Here is a 22,579-nt window from a genome sequence, read left to right on the forward strand (position 1 = left end):
TAAGTTTACACCGATTTAAACGAGCACTAAATAAATAGTTCAGATCTTATCTCGATGTCCCTTATTAGTCAATGCTTTTTTTAAATGTTTTTAACTGTACTTATATTGTAATATTTATCCCTATCAATTGTAAAAATAGACAATTTCCGTACATAAATAAATAATAGGGTAATGAACATTCAAGTTAGTGTAATTTATTTAAGGCGACACGCAACGACTATAAAATAAAAATAATAATACGTTAATATGATAAAACGTTATGCGTAAAGTAACTGTAAAAATATTAATTTTTAAGCAAAACAATAACGAATATTGCACTGCTATCTGGTCTCCTGTTTAGAAATAAAATATTAATAGAATCAAAAGTGTTCAAAAAAAATTCCTGAAAAAACTAGAATACAAATTTCATTTGCATTTTCCAAATTATATAGCTTCATTAAAATTTCATAACCTTGATTCATTAGCACACACAAGAAATATTTTTGATCAGATCCTGCTTTACAAAATTAAAAATAGTAAATTTGATTCCCCAGAACTCATTAATCTACTTGCTTACAAAGTAAACTAATCATCGGAAATATTCTACGATCCCTCGTATATGTGAAGCATTTAACAAAAAATTTAATAGTCTTGATATATTTAACACCCCATACAATGTACAGAAGAGAACTAATAGGCTTGATTCAGAATAACAGAGATTAGACGTTTTGTCTATTTTATTGCTCTTCATTCATAATTCATTTAATCATTAAATCAAATGCAACTTTCCACTCTTACTTTCGTCCAATCATCATTTACCACTCCTTATCAATTTCCTCCTTTTCCTTCCCACTATCTCCTTGTTTTGTCCATATTTATCTTATTTTAATATATGGTATATTTATTATTTATATGGTTTAAGCTTTAAGCCGTCGTCGCTTATAACAGTATTATTTAGTGAATACATACAGGTGTTCTTTAAACCCTATCACATCCGAAACCACGATGATTAGTATGAGTAAGAAGGCATATTGCCACATAAAAATACATTTTTAGAACGAATAAAATTTGCAAAATTAAAACATAAAAAAAACATATGGTTGCTTACTTCTGCAGGAGAGACACGAGGAGGGGGAGGGGGAGTCTGATATACCGTCAAACGGGCGGCAGCGCCCCCCTCGCTTCTCCCCTGCAGAAGTACGCTAACATTTGTTTTTTTTTAAATATTTTCTTTTAAAAAAAATGTTTGCTCTAAATATTTTTTTGTATAATTGGATGGCAGGCCCTAATATGCATACATTTTATATGGTTTTTTTAAATACTAATTTAACCTGTACATCTGTTTGTAGATCTAGTCAAAAAGTTTCTTGAAATTATTATATCAAATGATTAGATACACCATATAAATCACATGTTGTGTATCCGAGAAGCAAAAAGTCAAATTGTTAATACTTACAATATCTTCTTGGATCTTTACATCTTTGGTATCTGTGACTAGTCTTGTCACCAGGACTTTAAAAACACACTGAATTAATTGTCCTTCCATACTGGGTCCTCCTGCGGAGCCCAGACCGGCTCCAAAGTTAGTGGCATAGCCCCCGTGAGTTGCGTCAGGAGATTTCACATTTCCACCTCGCTTCTGATCTGTGTAATACACAACATGGTCAGTACTACGAAGGGTATTAACATATTTAATTGCTTTAGAGCTTAAAAGCGAGAGAAGAAATACGGAAGTAAATGAAATGTTTAAATAGTTTGAATAAGAAGAAGAAATGACGGAGAAAAAATGTGGAAACGGTAGGGTACAGGGTAGAAATGGAATGATGATTGCTGTCATGGTTATTAGTATCTGATTTCATAAAACTAATTTCACAGATTTCATAAATCTTTAAAAATCAAGTATCTACTGATTTAAAAGTACCATATTATCTGAATAGTCGAATTAGCATATTTATCTTGGAAAAACGGCTTAATGTTAAAATATCCCATAATAATTTTGGATCCACTTTGAACTAATCGATAATAATTGAGCTATAAAATGAAAGTGTGAAAGTTATCTGGAGAACAAAAGTTTACGCCGTGCAGATTAAATGTCATGCCATAAAATGTCATATCATGGTATTGTAGGATGGGGTGGTGCATATGCCAATATATTAAACCCTCTTAAAATATTAAAAATATTAATTATTAAAGTAATTTTAAAGAAACCCTCAACATTCAATACGGAAAGTCCATATTAAATATACTTAAATATTTAAGGTTCATACAGTACACTCTTTATAAAATAAATTCCATTTTACTAATTTGCAAAGAAGAAAAAATAAAAGAATTTGAGATGAATAAGTCACTCAGATACCAAAATAATATTAAAATTCCTTTAATTCCACACAAGTCATGGTCAAAATAACTTTGTCTTCAAAAGGTGTAAAAAAATATAATAATCTCCCCAATGAACTAAAAACTATTAAAAATAATATATCAATAAATAAATTTAAAGTAAATCTAAAGAAATTTTTTGAACACGTGTGAAAACTGCATCAAATTTTAATTATTATGAATGTATTATTACTTTACGTTTTTTTTCTTTATATCTATGTTTTTTTTTCTCATGTACTCGTATATTCAAAATTATATAAACTCTTATAAATAAACAACTACAACAGTGTTAGTCACTTTCTAAGCACAAGAGTTAGTTTTTTTTTTGAGAGTTATAGAATTTTAAAAAAACATGTAGGTACCTTTTATGAAATTTATTATTAAAAAAATAAAAAATATTCCCTACGGATGCAAATCGCGGCACCTCTCTAGGGGCCTCTAGGGCCCAAAACAGCAAACTATTAAGTTTTGAGAATAGGTGCCCCGGAAAAATACTGGTGGTATGACTTTGTGGGATGTGGAAGTAAGACAACAGACGCAGCTACTTCTGGTGACAACTGTCATCAAGGCCTCCGCTCGACCGCTTCCCGGGCCATATATTACGGATGCCTCCCGAGAGCCTTACCTACGCTTGCCTACTTTACGAGGCATCAAATTCTCGCGGTCCTGGTCAATCGCGGCTGATAGTCCGTTGGTGATTCACTTCTAAACTTCTGAACTAGGGACGCGGACCTGACTTGAGAGGATACACGGGAGTTGGCCACAGACAGAGAGGCCTGGAGAGATTTGACAACACATGCTTCACATAGGGAGCGGACAAGGATTCAGTAAGTAAGATATGAAATAGTGGTAGTTCGACCTTTTGTTATGAGTTCGTGATACTCGCAAGAGACTCGGAACCACAGCCCAATTTATAATAAGTGGTGTCGAGAATAGGAGGGAAAATTAGATCTGAAGGTTTTGTCAGTCAGAAGAAATGATCCGTGGATGTTCATGCATTGTAAGTGAGGCGCCGCGAAGCCAAGCTCTATTAGGAGGGGGTCCAGTACTGTTATACTGACTGAGCGGCGACAGCAGTGTGCTGGGGTCCACACAGAAGGCCAGGTAGGCGTGAAGGAAGGCTAGCAGGCGCGCCAGGGGGGCGCGTGCGGCGGCGGCGCGCAGCAGGCGCGCGGCGGGCGCGGGGGCGGCGCGCCGCACACGGCCCAGCAGGCAGCGCGCCTGCACGCGCAGGCACTCCGCGGGTGGCCCGCGCGCCCCGCCGCCACAGCCCTGGCTGCAGCCGAGCTGTTGGATCACCCTGGCAAAATATAAACAATTAAATCATCAATCAAAGGAAATTCCCATTTCGGTAAAAAAGAGTGTGTTATATATACCCTCGACTCGATCATCAAAACTGTTTCAGGTGTGTAAATAACATAGTCCATTACTTTTTCTGGTGTCTTACATAATATCCGCATAGTGTCGCATTTACAAGGAGTTTTTTTTCTTTATGGAAATGTGATTCATAATTATTGATCAGATTTTAGTTTTAAGCCCGTTATTTTCTTGACTTAAAAGATATAACTAAACTTGAGTAATATATAATAATAATAAAAACTATAATCATGGTTTATCAACAAAAATAACAATTTCTTTATCTACTACATGCACACTTAGGCAATAGATTTCTCTGGATCATGTCTAGTCTGCCTAACTAGGTACAACCTGTTTTAAGGCAGACATTTTTATGCAAAATAAACATTACCACCAACTTGTTAATTTATTATACGGTTATACAATATAAATTTATACCATTTATTATTTAAGAATGTTTTTGAGTAAATTTTCCGGTTTTTCTTCACCTAAACTCAGTATCAAATTTTTAACAAATTTATTTAATTGAATCCAATGTTTTGCAATGTTCGGGTAACATATTTAATATTTTGGGGCTTAGAAACCTGAAATTTCTTTGCCCGAATTCTGAGTCTGTGGTAGACCACATGACCCCTCGTCTAGTTTGACTTCTGATAGTGTTGGAGTGTTCCTGTTGGGATTTGGTACAATAATTTACTTTCAGAAACATAATTTGCCTTATATCTAAGATCTCAAGTTCTTCAAATAACTTGACGCTGAGATACCTGAAGGGCTTTTTAAAAATTGTTTTAATTATTGATTTATTAGTGCCTCCCCATCCTATTATGCCATAAGTTCTATTTGAGTTACATAAAAAATATAGTTGTTTGAGTTTTATTAGGGTTAAGATGTTACGTATCGACTTGAATATATGGGAAAGTTTTCTAATTTTTTGTGTTATATGTTCGATGTGTTCTGTCCATTTAAAATATTTATCGATAATTATTCCCGAATATTTTAAATGGTTTACTGATTCAAATATTTCAGAGCATGTTTTTATTTGAAGGTTTGGTTTAGGCTGAATATTGAATCGTTATTTTGTGACATTCCTACGTCTATTTTTTTTTAATTAAAATTTTACTTACCGCATTATTATGTTTAAAATAAGATAGTGAGGGCACGTGGCTGTATCCGTTTTGGTATTATCTTTACGTTGTTCGGGCTTTTCAGCGGTTGGTGAATCTTGGCTTGACTGTCCCATTAAAATATTTGGTTCATCATTCTGTAAAACGCAAACATCGAATTTCGAGAAAGAACATCATCGTAAAAAGACACAAAAATCTTCGAAAGCATTCGTTCTTGAAGCCTTAAAATAGTAAATAACCTAATGCATTTTTAAAATTATCATTTTTAGGCCACTGATTGAGGAAAATAAAATTTTAGAATTAGGATTTCGCCGTCAAAAATAACTAAAAAAAAGATTTTAGGGAAAGCTTGATTAATATATTATGATATAGTACAGCAAAATTAAAAAAAAAACAGCTTATTCCAGGGGCACAAACACTATCTATTATTGACAATATTTTAGATCTATCCAAATTTCTGTAGACAAAAACTGAATCCAATAAAGGTTTTAGATCTTCAACTTCACAAAGATCAAGAGGTGAAATAATCGAAGGAATATAGATGTTTATACATAGGCAGAATGGTGAATGTTGTGTAAAGTGAATACTTAAACCAGCCATGACAGGAAATAAGCCTCGTAAATGCCTAGACTTCTGTATTACCTTCTTTAAAGTGTTCTTCATCTCTGTTTACGGATACTTTCTACCATAGCTGATTTCTGATGTCCAAACATAATTCAAGTATCATGTTACCTTATCTTTACACAAGTCAACAGAACACTGTCCTTCCTTGGTTGGGGAGTCGGAGTGCGTTTTGGAGTGACATCGTCCTAATTTCAGAACTCCAACATCAAGTAATACTTCAACAAGATTCAGCATCACCTCAATCACGCGAACAGTCCAGCATAGGTTATCACGAAGAGCAGCATAATGAACCGCCTATGAACATAAAGATATTTATTTTTAAATTAATATTTATGTTGAGTAAGAAATAAAAAAGAAAGGTGGGGTAGTGAATCTAAAATAAAACTATTGGTCACAGGTATGAGCAGTTGGAGATGCCGAAAATATTTTGATGCACTTCTTTTATACCATATCTTATAGGTACTTGAGTATAAATAATCTTTAGCTTATTTTAAAAAAATATATACACTATAATTATTTTTATTTTTTTTAAACCAACTAAACTTCTAAACACAGTTCTATATTTTATTACTTTATATTGTATTTAAAAAAATTATGTTGTTAATGCACTCATCTTTATATTTTTATTTTTATACCAACTATACTTCTTAACACTGTTCCTATCTTTTATTTCTTTATATTGTATTTTTGAAAAATTTATGTTGTTTATATACTCATCTTCTTTTTTTATACCAACTTTACTTCTAAGCACCGTTCTACCTTTTGTTGCTTTATATTGAATTTTTTAAATTTTATGTTGTTTATATATTCATATTTTATAAAACTTTCATGTATGTAAAAGCCTCGTGGGCGTGAAAAGTTAATAAAAAAAAATAAAAAAAATAAAAAATAAAAATAAGGTTCAGCAATTCTTGAATGTCTTTTAATAATCATTTCAAAAATATTTCATACCACCCTATAGAAGCCTGTTTTCTTGCACTTTATTTATATTTCGTAAGTTATTGTTTGTTTTATGTTTTAGATTGTTTAGTGTTTAGTAGTAACATACCAAAGTTTCGATTTCGGTTTCAGCCAAAAATTGGCCTAAACTTCGGGTCACCTGTGGTTGGGATGTGTCGGATTACATTCGGCTGTACTCGGGTGCGTCTTATGGCTCGTGACTCCAAGTTCTCGTGAGTTCTAAGATCTTTCATATTTATATTTTTGTAATCACTTTATAGTTACATATTATACCCAGCAATGTTAGACCAAAATAGCCATAAACAGAAAATGTTTCATAACCAGCTGATTATTTGCACATGTGCTCTAGATGTGGTACTTAATTAATACTCAAAACTCCCCGCCTCTTCCCCGCTCGCGTCTTGAGATATTTCATTATACAGGATGTTTGGTGGTACATTATATACTTAAAACCGTAAGAACTTTTAAACGCAAGTAGCTAGAATAATTTGAAGTATGACGTTTTAATCTCAAAATTACGTTCTTATTTATTACATGAAAACATTGGTTGAAAGAGCGGCGTTGTTTCGCTATCGAGGCGTAATTAATATACGATTTTTGCTCACTGCAACGGCGGCGCTACGCAAATTCTGTAAAAGTTACAGTATTTGCGCGATAAGTTTAGTTCCTTGAATAAAATAAATGGGGAATTGAGTTGCCAGACAAGAGGCTCCAGAAAAAGCTGTAAACAGTCGTGTTCAAAGCCTAGCTTCGTCTGTATCATCTGCGTCTGATGAAAAGGTCAAGCGAGGAAGTGATTCAGTGTTGAAAAATCGACAAATGTCAACCCCCGATAGCAAAAGCATGTCATCCAAAGTATACTAATGATTTAAACATCTGCAACTTCTACTCCAAGTTTTTCTAGTTGCTTGCGTTCAAAAGTTATAACAATTTGAATTTGTAAGTTTTAACAATAAAAACGCCTAATTTTGGGCGTTCTGAAAAGACTTTTAACTTATTTAAATAAGTATCAGTTTCTGCCGAAATAGAACAGAAGCTGAAATTCTGTTTCGATTTCGGCAGAAAATTTTGTTTCGGCTGGTCACTAGTGTTTAGATAAGTTACCTTCAAAACAACCATGAAATCAATATCTCCATCTTTAGTTATGTAGCACAGAGACCCGGGAGCTTCCTGTATTTCATCTGTGATATAGGTGATATTGGAGTCTGTCTGTGATCGTGTTAGACTTGGTTTCCTCTCTGTGGTGATGTGAGCTCCTTGCATGCTCACTGAATCCATTTGGGATTCCAGACTTCCCTGGAATAAAAAAACATACATGTAGATTATCAAATATCTTGTGAAGTTACGCACGCTGCTAGACCTAAAGCTATCTGTAATCTAATAGTCTGCATCCAGATGAAAAATTAAATAATCCAGAAGTATGAATGTAGTCTGTTGCCAGTCTACAAATGTAGCTCTGTAAGATTTGACGCATGTAAATGTTAACGACGTTATACTTCGATGGTCTATTCATTTATTTCATGTTGAATAAATAGTGTAACGGACAGAGTAATTACTTTAGTTACTGACTGATTGTATAATGTATAGTGCTGACTAACTGACTGTCTAACTAAGGATGCTACTACTTATACTTTAAAGTAATTGTCTATTGTTAAACTCTTTCCCTGGCTGTCAGCAATTTGTTATCCGCGCGTTGTCAGCAATTTGTCATTAGTAGTTTGAATGTTTTGATAATTGTTTCCACACAGGAAATGTATGATTCCATTTTGCACTGTCTTTAAGACGATAGTAGGTCAGATAACTGTGGTCATTCGTTTTCGGGTGAATCGTACAGGTCCACATTTATTATTCTCTACTTTATTTTTACAGACTCTTAACTACTGCGTTGGAAAAGGTAAAGGTTAAATAAATTCGTCGTTTACATAGAAATAAATTGGTTGAACGTAATCATCAATTTAACGAGAGATGTATGTACTAAAGCCAAAACCATTTAAAAAAAGAAATCGACACAAATATCTCTTAACTCGAATTTTAAATACACCATGGTAGTGTTAAGTGCCAACCCAATGCCTTTTGTTATATTCAAAACAAGCTTAAACCCTTGTTAGATAATTGCCATCTCCCACACCTTAATAACTTATATGGTATCGTAACTATTTTATTTTTGATCTTTGGATTGACATTTTATTTTAGCCAATGGTTATTTATTAGTCGTAGTCTCTACTCATTTGACGATTTATATCTAAAGTCTATACGCGTCTAATAATTTACCTATCTTAATGCTCTCACCTGCAAGGGGCGGATGTCCCAAGGGACAATATTGTCTTTTTAAGGATTGACTATCTAGATGCACCTTGCGATGCTCCAAACTGAACCTTTCATAAATTAACCTATTATAATCCCCTCCATTTACTGAAAATGTACACTTTATAACCCAATACATTGGTTCCAGGAGGACACATTGAAATTAGATTCCTAACTTAGTACGTCGTGACTACGACAATTTATTATTAAATGTAAACTTGAATATTATTAAATTATAAGTACAGTAAACCCAACGAGTGTAGTTGGACACATCTTGTTCTCTTCAAAAGTGTACTAAATAAAACAATACCATCTTCGAAGCTGCCTTTTATTGACTACTGGAGGGCGATTCAATTACTCATTACAAAGTGCCCCTCAACACCTTACACGGCACATAACAGTAGTTTGAATTTGAAACTTTACGAGTACCCACTTACCGCAGGACTTTTCACTCTGTAGGAATAATGCATCATGCCCTTTTTGTAATGAAGCATTTTGTGTATCTTAAATTTCCATTTCCATTCGTGGTTTAGATACAATTTAATCAACACTGCAAAAATTTTGCGAAGTTTTCTTATCTTTATTTATTATTTATTTTATTATTTTATTTATAAATTTATTGCAAAAAAATAATATACATACTTAATAACAGGAAATCTATATAAAACCAATTAATGTAAAATGAAAACGAAGTGTTCTCTGTTTATGATAGTCTCCATCTAACATGGCATGGCCTGTGCTAAGATGCAGATTTTCTATCTTTAGAGCGTAAGTAGTCCTATACTAATAAAACAATAACATAAAAAAGAAAAACTAAAACTACTTAATTATAAATGCCTAGCTAATCAAATGTAAGAAATTAAAAACCGTTATTATACAAATAGAATGTATATTTATGTGCCAAGAATACATGTTACTTAAACATAAATAATATGGTATAATATATAATAAAACAAATATAAAGCAATGAAATACATAAAAGTATAAATAACATGTGTACCAATTATATAAAGTACTACGTTTTTTGATTTCCATATATTTTTCAAAAAAATCTCTGGCTACACTATTTATATGTGCAGTTATTTTTTTTTTTTTTTTTTTTACAGTTTGAGTCTTTTATATTTGGCAATAAATCATTAAATATTTTTGGAGCAATTACATTGTACTGCTTTTTACCAAAGGCGGTTGATACAAATGGGACAATACAATTAATTTGTGTTGCTGAACGAGTGTTTATATTTTGTTGGGTTCTTTTGACCTCACTTAATTTATCATAAAACTTAAGTAGTAGGCACCTCACAAACAATTGTCTTACATCCAATATCTTTAACTCAGCGAATATATCTTCCGTTGAATACCTTAAGGGTTTTTTGAAAATGATCTTCATGATCCATTTTTGTGCTATTTTTACTGGTTCAAGGATTGAACGAGAGCAACCTCCCCAAGCTAAATTGCAATATGATAATTTGTTTTGGGAAAAAGCAAAGTATATTTGTCTCATAAGTTGAGCATTCAAAATATTTCTTAGGCTTTTATAAATGTATGCTGTTTTCCGTATTTGCTTGGATATTTCTATAATTTGATCTTTCCAGCTATGTTTAAAATCTATTATCTTTGATACCGTTTGTTCTCATTTATGTTTCAGAAATCGTTCGAAAAGGAATTTATTAATTGAAACTGATTTTTTTACCAACCTGCCTGGTCTTCATATAGTCAGGTGAAGGTATTGGAGTATGTTCAGTGACAGTGATGATGGGATTCTGTGTGGCTGGAGGATGGCTGTGCTGAAGGTCGAAAGGTTTTCTTCTGTCACTTCTCATTTCCCCAATGTACCTATATAATATCATGATAACAAGATAAGGTTATATGATGTGTTTCAACCCTTCTCTGTCGTCAGATAAATTATTCAAATGATCAACCATAATCGAGTAAAAACAAAAGATCTTATAACAATAATAACAAAAAGTAGTTTGTGTTTCAGAACCTATTGCGCTGCTAAATTTTGTTTCCATCGATGTTAATTCTTCAATACATCGACGCCCCGATGTATCGATGTTTTGGTACGCGATGTTGCATAAGAATATGGTTTAATTGCCATAAATATATCAATAAATCCGTATTGAAAGCGCCAGGTCTCAGAAATAGAGCAAAACAAAGTACAGGTAAACGTCGTTCGCTTTACACCGATTTACAATTAAGCTAGGGTTTCCTAGGACAGCGGTGCCCGTATTTTAACGGCCGTAGTGAACAGTGATGCGGTTGACAGCCGTCGTAACGGTGACTAGAAAGTGGTTTCCTATAAAAATAGTGTTGATAACACCGTTAAAAAATAAAAACACTCTCTAGTCACCGCTACGACGGCTGCCTACCGCATCACCGTTCACTACGGCCTTTAAAGTACGGGCACCGCTGTCCTAGGAAACCCTAGCTTTACGCCGGTTGGTGCCGGCGTGGGATTCCCCGGTACGGCCGACACCAGACAACAGTAGGCGCCGCGATTCTAATAGCAGACACACTTTTACACATTGTTTTATTATATTACCGTGTACGCAAGCAGCCTATTGTGTGTGTGAAATTGTTTCCGAGCTAGTTTTCGTTTTGTTTTTAAGAAAAATAAAAAGGTATTATTATATTTTTCATTTATAATTATTAAAAATAAAATAATATTGAAATATTTGTAGTTTATGCTATGATTCTGCAAGTAAGGAAGCAACAATCAAAGCAAATAAAATTGAATGCTTTTTTCAAAATAGTGTGAGAATTTAAATTAGTACCGACGAATTGGAGAGTTAGTATTTATTATAAAACATTCATTATTTATATCAAGAGATTATTATTTATTTTGTAAACGAATTTCAACTATATTTTTGAAATACATTTATAATTTATTTTGATGTAGTAAATAAACATGTTAGACTGTCCTTATAATTTTGACACGGAACCGAACCTTATATCTTCCATTATATTTGTGTTCATTTTACACCGATTTTTTTTACGCCGGTGTCTCTCGGAACGTAACCCCGGCCTAAAACGACGTTTACTTGTACATACCTACATAGTTTGCAAAATTTGTATTTAGTAACTTCAAAATTATTTTACCTTTATTTTGAAGATGCTTTAATAATTTGATTACTTTTCATGCAATAAATTAATGTTGTCTAAATTGGCAACTCTGTTTAAGAATTTTCATAAAAAAGGGTTTGGAAAAAAATACGTGGGTTAATATACTCAGGTTTAAATCTTTTGAAGATTTAATTTGGAATGATTGGAATGAAATGATGTGATGGCAAAAACCAAAGAATCAACATGGCGACGTGGACTAAAAATGAATAATTAGATTTAACATAGTTATTATATTAATGGACATTGTAACATTAAAATAAGATGACAGTATGTTATTTATAACACAAGACGTTACAATTTGGGAATATCAATTTCTACAAAAGAGAGCAACTCTATCAAGGGATCAAAAAGCCTTTCAATTTGAATTGTAGTAAGAAGAAGTGAAGCCTGTTTAATGTAGTAAAAAAGCTTTGTACAAAATTACTTCTAAGACTAATACGTCATACATATGAACTACGAAATAAAAACAGTGTGAAATATTATGTACTATAATGCAATCCGTAGCACAAATATAATCCCATTGATTGATGCAATGGTTTAGAAATTATAGCATGACCCAAACATTGATGTCCAATGATTTAATATTAGTTCGATGCCACCGTTTTTTACGGCGAATTTCTTTGCGGCAAATGATAGATTAAAAACGATAAATAGGTATTATTGATGGCCAAATAAAGTAGTTTGACAGCTAGAATAAAACCAACAGTTGCTTCTTGTCTGCTAGAAGCAATATCAATAATGTTATTAATTAATGAAGCAATATGGTGCAAAGTGTCAATCCTGTAATCCTAAATTCGCTCAGTACATAATATGAAATCTTAAAAGGTGAAGAACTTAATATCGTCAATGATTAATGCTTGTAAACCTTGTAAATTGAATTGATACATCACGAAGTGATTTAAGTTCTTGGGTTAAAAGATTTTGGTATTTAAATATGTACATACTAATAGGACATATCAACTAATGTTTTCCTTTGCCAGAGATTCTTCCATCATTTATATATCATACTTTTATTCAATTTTAAATAAATAACCTTCAATTTTTTGTAGGTAAATTTATGTTTTTCCCATGTTCATTTAAATTATTTTCCTCATTTTGTACTTTATGGGTCTTACTAATAAACATGGTATAAAGTTACGCCTAGCCATAGTGGTAAAATAAAGATGAGTATACCACCCTTATTCTACCACTATAATAAGAATGGTGTTCCCATCCGAATTCTAGCACTAGGCGTAACTTTATGCCAAGTTTATGAGTAAGGCCTTATATATTCCAATCAACCGACAAATTAAAAGCTGCTATTTTTCTGTTACCTAAATTCAGAATTAAATCAAAACAATCTGATGCCAAAAATATTTAGGAGATTTTTTCGTGATTTATATCTCTCTGGCAAATGAAACACTATTGCATTTTTAGTTTTAATGCAGCCGATACGTCTTAGCTTAGCGAGTGCCATATTCCAACCATCGAATCTAAAGCCTGAACTCTAAAGACAATGGAACTTTGTGATCATGATCTGGTTTTAAAATAATGCTCAGTATATACATACATACAAAATTACACAAGTGAAGAGAAGTGGCGTGAACACAGCCCAATAAAACAGCACTACAAGAAGCTAATTAAAGTGATACAAGATAAGTGTTAAGTGTTCCTCTCGTGGTGACTTACCCGCCCGCTGTCAGCTCGTCTATCAAACAGCTGTTTGTGTTTAAGACAGAATAGGACGGAAAATATAGAATCAATAAAGGAGAAAGGTAACAGAAAACAGAAAGTGGTAGTATTTTCATTACATGCATTTGAAACATTACTTATCGAATTAGACTCGATAAATTTAAAACAGACAAACCGATAACAACCGGTGTCTCTTCATTCAAAGCTAAAATAAGATACTCAAGTAACTAGGTTTTGGTTAGCTTTTTTGTCAGTTTCGATACAAAAAAAGCTTTTATGTGTTTTATTATCCTTTGTTATTTTTAATAGAATTAAATATATATTTTGAGTAGGTAAATTCATTTTTACATGTTCTACCAAATCTAACGGCTTTGAATGTCTCGAAAGCACTGATTGATTGATCCAAAATATTTTGGAATATCTTCTAAATCATTTTCTAACTATTTTAGAAGAGAGAATTTAATATGTCCAAGTATTAGATAATTATAAATTAAATGAACGGTTTTCCAAGTATTACTTTTTATAGTGAAAATATTTAAAAGGTTTACGTAATTCTTAGTTTGGGAGAAATGTTGAAAAATCTACAAAACTAAAGGGGCAATGTACAACTGAATTTTGGGGGTGCTACTTATTTTTATCAATTGTTTATCTATAGGATAAATAAGTTTTTTCTAAAAATAAATTTAGTAAATAAATACGTCTAGTTTGTTAGATTGGCGATCATGCTTTAAGATTTATACAGCAGAATGGTATATACTTGAATCATCCAAGTAGGTTTGTTTGTGAATTAAATTTGTAACCGATTGTTACCGAATCTGAAAATCGTGCTTTACCTTGATAAACAATATCGTCACTTACTAAGTGTCTGGGATTTTCAATAAAATAAAAGTTTTTGATGTGCATTTATTTGCCATACAAGGATTTAAAAATCAAATTTCATCACTTATTAAGTAAAGTTAAACTATTTAAATAATTATATGAATCATGATTGGAAACATTTGGTTGGTCAGATGTTAGCTGACAATATCGTAAAATGTGTAATCAAGTTAAAGTAATAATTAATAAAAACGATAAGTAATTTATGAATTTGTCAAAACTATATCTAAAAAGTGCGCTGGATTTAAAATAAGAAAAACGATGTATTTACCTGAGGCTTGGCATGCTTTTTCCTTTAACCAAATTGGAAGGTGTTGCCATAACCTTACTGTGTGCAGCCACAGGTGAGAGGGGAGGAAAATTGTTCCCGAGAGACAAACCAGATCTATCTCCATCTCCGGTGTCTAAACTTCGATGATATTCCTAAAAAAAACATTGTGCATAGTTAAATGGTTTCAACTCGTCACAACAAGAACGCGTTCTTTTTTTGTAAATATCAATAAAATTTATAAATTGATAATATTATATTATTATTCATAAATGAAAATGAACTAAATCCTTACCTAACTAAAAACATCTAAATATTATACTACATTACTTGTTCATCCCAAATCCTAATCGATCCATATAGTATTAACTAAAAGTCATGTAAAGTTATGCACCTAAATATAAAATATTCTTGACTATATTTAAAAAGGGTATCGGTCACGAAATATATTATTTTGGATATATAAGTGTACTACATTTTAAATTATCACACTATTTATGTACATGAACTGTGATTTATAAAGGATCTCAGTTGGATCCCTGTGGAACCCCTAAATGGCAAACAATTTTTTTTGTCTCGACACCGCCAATAGTTAACCAATCAATTGCTCAAGAACAATAAGTGAAAATAAGGGTAATGATTCATATTTTATGTTCGATCAAATCCAATAATCTATTTGAAATAATATCTAATATGACTTATTTTAGTATACAAACTTGTTTACCACAAAACTCACCAACTGTTCGTAGGGAACGACTTTGGGATCGTCGTGTCCAATTTTCTCTAAAGCCTTTTCTGATTTCGACATTAACTTTGTCTCGACGAACGCTTTGAGGTCTGCCATTTTCATTCTCCTCTTGACCTTCTCACTAGCCCTTCGTGTGATAGTCGGTTCTTCGGCAACTTTTGCCACGCCGTAGAATGGGTTCTCCGCAATCGGAGATACGTCTTTTAATTCGGGAACTTCCATGAAATTTTTCAGTGACTCACGCTTCTTTGACTCGGGGCTCTGATAAATGGATACTTCAATTTTTGGTATAGGAAGTGAATTGCTCCGTTTTCGTGGTTGACTTTGGTTGGATACATCATCGCTAATATCTCGCAATCTAAAAAGTTTAATTGGAAAGCGACGAATAAATTTCATATGATTTTCTTAATTGACAGGTTTCTCCAAAATACGTATGGCAAAACAACAGGAGATGTTTATTTATTTATTTATAAATCAACGGTTCAAATAACCTTTTACGATAAAAAGTTTTACAGAAATAATCACAGCAGTGAACAATTCATTATGTAATATATAATAAATAAATAATAATAAATAATTCAACTAAATAATTAAAACTAAACAAATAAGTAAATTATTTTTATTTTATTTAAAACTGCAAAAAAGTCAAAAAAAAACATACAAATATAAGATGACAAATAAAAGATAACAAATTGAAGTGAGAAAACCTTATGTTCTAAATATTAATATACCATTATAATAATAAAAATACTTTATAGTTTTATTCCACTTTTATTTATAATTATTTTATAAATTTTTTACCAGTGACCGGGTTTCGTCGTGACCGACATCGTCAGACTGGTGGGAGACTAAACAAATTTATATGTTATATACAAGTGCAAGCAGGGGTTGTAAATCACGATTTTATATAATTATGTAAATAAAAGAATTTAAATGAATTAATTTAAATTAAAATAAATATAGCAAGTTAAAATTGAGAATAATTTAACATAAACATAAAGTGACTAGTATTTAGCTAGGTTATAATGAAAAAGAAATATAACGCCACAATAAGATTTTATAAATAATACGTTTTTTGAATCAATGTGAAAACTTAAATAATCTTAATAACACCTTTATAGTATCAGTTGGTTGGAATCTGGCAATGAAACCACAAATGTACAATTTATATATAAAGAAATAAACAAAAATACATATCCAAAAAAACAAAGTTAAATTTATTAATATATTTTTAAATAAATTCATTCCTTTTCTAAAAAATAACGAGTGAGATTACATTTTAATGCATTTACAGAGTTTGTATAAAAAATATCAAATATTTTTTCAAACTTATTTCCATACCTATGTATTCTGGATAAAGGTGAATGCATTTCGAAGTTGGTACGAGAATTGTTACAATAAAATAATTCTCTACATCTAGTGCACCTACCAGGTATTCGAATTTTAATTAGTTCAAGTAAAGCAGGGCTGTCAATTATTGATTTCATTATTTTAAATAAAAATAACATATTAGCTATAACTTTTCGGTCTGACAATTCAAGTAATCTCATTTCACTTCTAAGAAAATCATAATTTAAGGCATTTTTAATTTATAGTTTATAAAGCGTAAGAATTTATTTTGTACCCTTTCAATAGCATGAGAATGAATTTCATAATAGGGTGACCAAACTGAAGAATTGTATTCAAGTCTACTCCTTACTAAGCAGTACAATTGTTTAACAGTAAATATATTTTTAAAATTTGACGCTACTCTCAAAACAGATCCAAGCATCTTCATTCCATCATTAGAGATCTGATTAATATGAAAGGTAAACTGTAGTTTCTCATCAAGTAAAATACCTAGATCTTTTATTTGAGACACTCTGATCAAATCTATACTATTTAACATATAAGTAAATTTAATCGAGATATACCAAATTATATAAAAATGCTTCCAACAGAAATAATTTTCGTTTCTCATGCAAAAAAGAGAGACATATATTGAAAGCCTGATCTAGATTTTATTCTTATTTTCAAGTTAGGTTAAAAGATGTATCTACATACGAAACGGTTCAGTAGAACATAAAAATATTACATTTTGATTATGAAGTTCAATTTAAAATATTGTATTTCGCAAACATTAATTTAATATTTGAAATGTTCGTTACCTGTTGTAAATGTAATGCAATGCCCAATAAACGCCCTCTTCTTGCCATTGGGAAACAAATAAACACCTTAAAACAGCTACATCCAAGAACGTCGCTGCTAAAACATCTCCACCTTTTGACGAAGAAGCAACATGAGGAGATTTACCGCTGCTTTCCACTGAATCTTTATCAGAAGAGCTGTGAATATCAAAGTTGAATCTATTTATGTTAAAGGATAAGACAATACAAATTCTGAGTCTGTATTTAGTTTAATGAGAATAATGCTCATGGTACCTCAATTTTTGCACTTGAGGTGTTGCTGCCTTGGCACTTTTCGTGGATTCCTGTCCCATATTGACCACGATTCCTCCCTGATGATGAAGCATACTCGTGTCCGCAGTGTATATGGAAGGATCTCTTAGCAAACCGGAACAGTAGTTATTGTGGATTGAAGGAAGCCGAAATATCACCTGAAAATTTTAAGAAGGTATTTTTTATTTGATTTTATAACTCATCATGAAAGAGTTTTGTTTCAACCATTTGAAATATCCACAAAAAGGTTTGTTTCTTTTCGTGTGTGTTATTGTAAATGTCCGTATCAAAAGAGATAAATTCATATGAATTTTATTCGGAAAACTGTTTTTAATTATGCTGTATCCCAACTCAATACAGGGGTCTTGGCCTCATAGAGTTAGGATACGTTATTATTTTTTTGTAACATGTATCTTTATATGAATAAATAATAAAAAATAAAAAGAATTAATGATTTAAAAGTTAAGCGTTAAACTATTAACAGGAATGTCTTTCTTCAGTTTTCAGCATCGTTTTCAACATGGTGGTACAAAATAGTTATGTAAAAAATCATCAATCATATAGACTCCCTTTAATTGATGATGACCATTTATTGATGTTACCTTTGAATTTAATGTCAGAGAGTAAAGATTTTCAGGCAGAGGATTCTGGATTTAGATTTGAAAATAAAGTGATTTTCTTGACTTTGAAGTATAGATACGTAGATTTCATTTTCGGCTTTCCTTTAGATGAGAATTTTCCTCAAAATTAAAACCGCAATTATTTTTAAATGTATAACTCTTCTTAAAGCTCTTTTGCAAGAATGTTTTGATACGATATAATTTAATATAAACTTACCACGTGTTCCTCCTCTGTGCTCGAGCTTTCCTCCGGTATAGTTTCCGGGAAGACGGTGTCCTTTGGAGAGGAAACCCAACCCTGAGAAATGTGTACCTACATGTAGGTAATTTTACACATTAAGTGGTGATTTCGAATTTTGATCATGCGTCGATATTCCATCCAACTTTAAACCCAAGTAATTAAGAACACATTGGTTTTTAATTTAATATGGCGAAAGTATGTTTTGGTTGTTAGAATTGCTGTGTGACGTGGTGTGGGCGGCAGCGTCTCAGTCATTTTTAAAATTCGGACGACTTTAAAACACTTGCCTATAGCGTCAAAAAATAAACCAACCTACGTAGTAACTAGGAGTGTTCTATACAAGTTTAAATATATATTGTTTGGTAATTTTAAAGATGGATGGGCAATCGAAATACCAATTGGATGAAGGAATGAATGAGAAGAAAATTGTACATAATATTGTACCTCTTCATCAATATTGACCGATTTGGGAGTCTGATGATCTGAGAAAGATACGCTGACAGTCTGACTTGGGGGGCTTTCTCCTGCCATGTATTCATCCTTGGACGCTTTTCCTGGAACATTAATGACAAAAAAAAATACTTCAGTATTATGATGAGAAGTAAAATCTACAAAAGCGCATTAATAACCTTTTCCTCACTGGCCCCAGAACATCCGGGCGTTACGGTGCTGTGTAGTCATTACGCATGCAAAAAGTGAGAGATTTTTAATCGGAAAAATGTAATATTGAATTGCTTCTATTATTTATAGTTGAAGTCAAAAGTGATGTATTGTTGATCTAATTGCTTAAAAAAATAAAAAAAACCATTAGCTCATTCTCGCAAAGCTGGCGACAGAACTGCTCCTGACGAAAGTCGGCGAGCTGCTAACTGGCGTCTGGGAGAAGTACTAGAATGCACACCAAAACTACTAGAAACTTTACTGTTCGCGCGTGAGAAACGTAAAATTGTCTCTCTCGCTCCCGAATATACCTGTAATATCGAGAGTAAGACGTAGTGTGTGAGACAACTATACACAAGGATTACTATTTTAGTACGTATTCCGCAACATTTTATTTATTTTATTTTATTTTATTTTATTTATTTTATTTCATTTTATTTGGGATTTTTACAGCTATTACATAAACAAAATAATTAGAAAAATCTTAACAATACTAAAGCCAATTAAAAAAATCCACTGTAAATATATTGACACATAATATTTAAGAAAAGAAGTTTAGTAATTGTATTTGTGTGACGTTTGTATTCATGTGTATGTGAATGTGTGTATGCGTGAATGAATGAGGGAGAGGATACATGTGCGTGTGGGAATGAAAGAGGGAGAGGGTGCGTGTGTATGGGTGCGTAAGTATGAAAATAATATATTTGCTTAAAACTTGTAAATTGTATTTAAAATGGTACAATAAAGAGCTTAGTAAAAAGTTAGAAACCTTTTTGTTAAAATTCAAATGACGAAATGATATAAATTGTTTTTTTTTTTTTTTAAGTATGTTTGATTTCAAAACCGTATTCTGAAAAAAAAAAAAAGCATTTTATTTTTTAAATTTAACTGATACACATCGAATGAATAATGTGCGACGAGTCCTATACAATACAGTAACATGCGACACATTGGTAAACGTTCTATTGTATTAATGGTTTATTTCTGATTTTTGATAAAATTCTTTTTCTGTTTCTAATAAGTAATAATTATTTAATTAAAAAAATATGTAAATATTATTTAAAATAATATAACCGAAAAATACCGAAACTAAAAATTTATTATATGAATGGAGAGAAGCTATTAAAGTTATTAAATGCAATGTGTAGTAGCTACATATTACCGAGAAGGGAGAGTTATTTTTTTTTACAATAGAAGCAAAATAGATAAGTTTTTTTCTTAAAACCAGGAGTAACCGACTAAAGTTTTAGTTTCGGTTTCGACCAGTTTCGGCCAAAACGTAGCCGAAACTTCGGCTTAGCCGAGACTTCCGGTCGGGATGTGTCGGATTACGTTCGGTTGTACTCGGGTGCTTCTTATGGTTCGTGACTCAAAGTTTTATGCTTATATTTTTGCGATTCCATTATACTTAATAAGTTTATAGCGCCCACTGAAGAACTGTTACATATAAATTATTATGGATTACATAACAACGAACCAAAAAGCGCTTAAAAATAAACAAATTTACTCATTAAATTTATGTTTTTTGATGTTTTTTTATTTTTATTTTTTAATTATTAATAAAACATATAATACAAAAAGTACATATTATACTCTCGGGAGTTATTAAAGAAGCTCATTTGGGACCGTACATAAGAAAAAACATTTTTTGGACAATACATAATATCATACAAATTAATACATCCGAAATAAAAAGAAAACATTATTGTATAAGAAACATAAAACACCATCTTATATAAACTACATTAATAATTATCACTATCAAAAAGTTTTAAGAAATATTTTTTAATTACGACACTTCTGGATTTTTTATTCAATTTTTCGTGTCTTAGCTCATCAGGCAGTTTATTATATTCGGAATGTCCAATATTTTCCAAGGACCTACTGCCAAACTTTGTTGAGCGAAACTTAGACACATGAAGATTCCTTGAATAACGCGTATTGTAATTATAAATATTATGACCATGTTACGTTTTCTCAGTACTTTTTTACGGATTCGAAACGTAGACACTCATCCAAAGCACTTCAAAAAATATCGAAGCTTTTAAAATGTGGTGCTACAGGGAGATATTAAAAATCTTCTGGGTGGACAGAGTCCAAAATGATGACGTTCTCCGACGGATGGAAAAAGATAAAGAGGTCCTGAAGACGATAAAGAAAAGAAAACTTGAGTACTTTGGGCATGTGATAACAGGCGAAAAATATAACATTTTATAAGCCATTCTACAGGGAAGGGTTGAAGGAAGACGCAGTGCAGGTAAAAGGCGCATCTCTTGGCTGAATAACTTGCGCGACTGGTTCTATTGCAGCACTCAGTCCTTGTTTAGGGCAGCTGTTAATAAAGTGAGAATTGCTACGATGATATCCAACCTCCATCGGGAAGAGGAACAATAAGAAGAAGAAGAAGATAATGATTTTATACTGCAATATTTGGTTAATCAATGCAGTCCCTATGCGAAATCGGGTGTGCAAAACAACTCGTTATAATCTAAATATATTTATTTATTAAAACACTACGTGAAGGTTGCATCTTACGTCCAGGGAAAAGGTCTGTCGTTTTCTTGGTCGACAGGGGCGCGCAGGGCAGGGCCCTTGGCCGGGGCCGGACCATGGCGGAGAAGCACGGTGCGTCCGGCCTCCTGAACTCCCAGAAGGCCTGCCAGATCTTGAGTCCGTTCTCCAGACGGAAGTTCTGGAAGTCGGATTCCTTCAGGTGTTGGGCAATGGGGGCGAACAGATACACGAAAAGCTGGAAAAAATAATGTATTTGTTTATAAAAACAAATAGTAAATCGACGGTAATAGATGGAAGCTAATGGTAGTTGACGTTGATGGTGAGTGGAAGCTGATACAACATACGATATGATCATATCCAATCAATTTAATCTCAGTCAGTGAAGAATTCACTTCTCTCTTTTCTCAATCCAATGTATGTGGGCACTGCTAAAGAGCTTTATGTTTTCTCTTCAAATTGTGATGTGGTCTCTTCGATGAATGTGTAGAAAATAAACGACAGGGTTACGAATGATGAAATCAGGCGAGAGTGCAAACCTGAGATAGGTGTACTTAATAATATTAAAAGAGGGTAATTAAGATGGTTTGGTCATATAGAACAAACGGATGACGAAAGAATGGTAGAACAGATATATATGGCGAGAATGAATTGTAACGTAGGACTTGGATGACCGAGGAAGACGTAGCCTGATCAGATT

At 32.3% G+C, this 22,579-nt stretch overlaps 1 protein-coding gene across 1 annotated transcript in view; it reads right to left on the reverse strand.

The window, feature by feature from the left end:
* Positions 1-22,579, reverse strand: part of unc80 (unc80, NALCN channel complex subunit) — a 106,866-nt gene that overhangs the window by 71,071 nt on the left and 13,216 nt on the right. The window contains 13 exon segments of the mRNA XM_088229642.1: positions 1,436-1,623; positions 3,417-3,655; positions 4,836-4,972; positions 5,568-5,753; positions 7,524-7,715; positions 10,418-10,556; positions 13,515-13,544; positions 14,665-14,816; positions 15,386-15,767; positions 17,557-17,733; positions 17,830-18,005; positions 19,153-19,262; positions 21,904-22,117. Coding sequence (XP_088085768.1) covers positions 1,436-1,623; positions 3,417-3,655; positions 4,836-4,972; positions 5,568-5,753; positions 7,524-7,715; positions 10,418-10,556; positions 13,515-13,544; positions 14,665-14,816; positions 15,386-15,767; positions 17,557-17,733; positions 17,830-18,005; positions 19,153-19,262; positions 21,904-22,117 — 2,322 coding nt within the window.

The sequence above is a fragment of the Micrasema longulum genome, unplaced genomic scaffold, assembly GCF_059751315.1.
Source record: "Micrasema longulum isolate JH-2025_06_02 unplaced genomic scaffold, ASM5975131v1 h1tg000690l, whole genome shotgun sequence".
In the NCBI taxonomy this organism is placed as follows: domain Eukaryota; kingdom Metazoa; phylum Arthropoda; class Insecta; order Trichoptera; family Brachycentridae; genus Micrasema; species Micrasema longulum.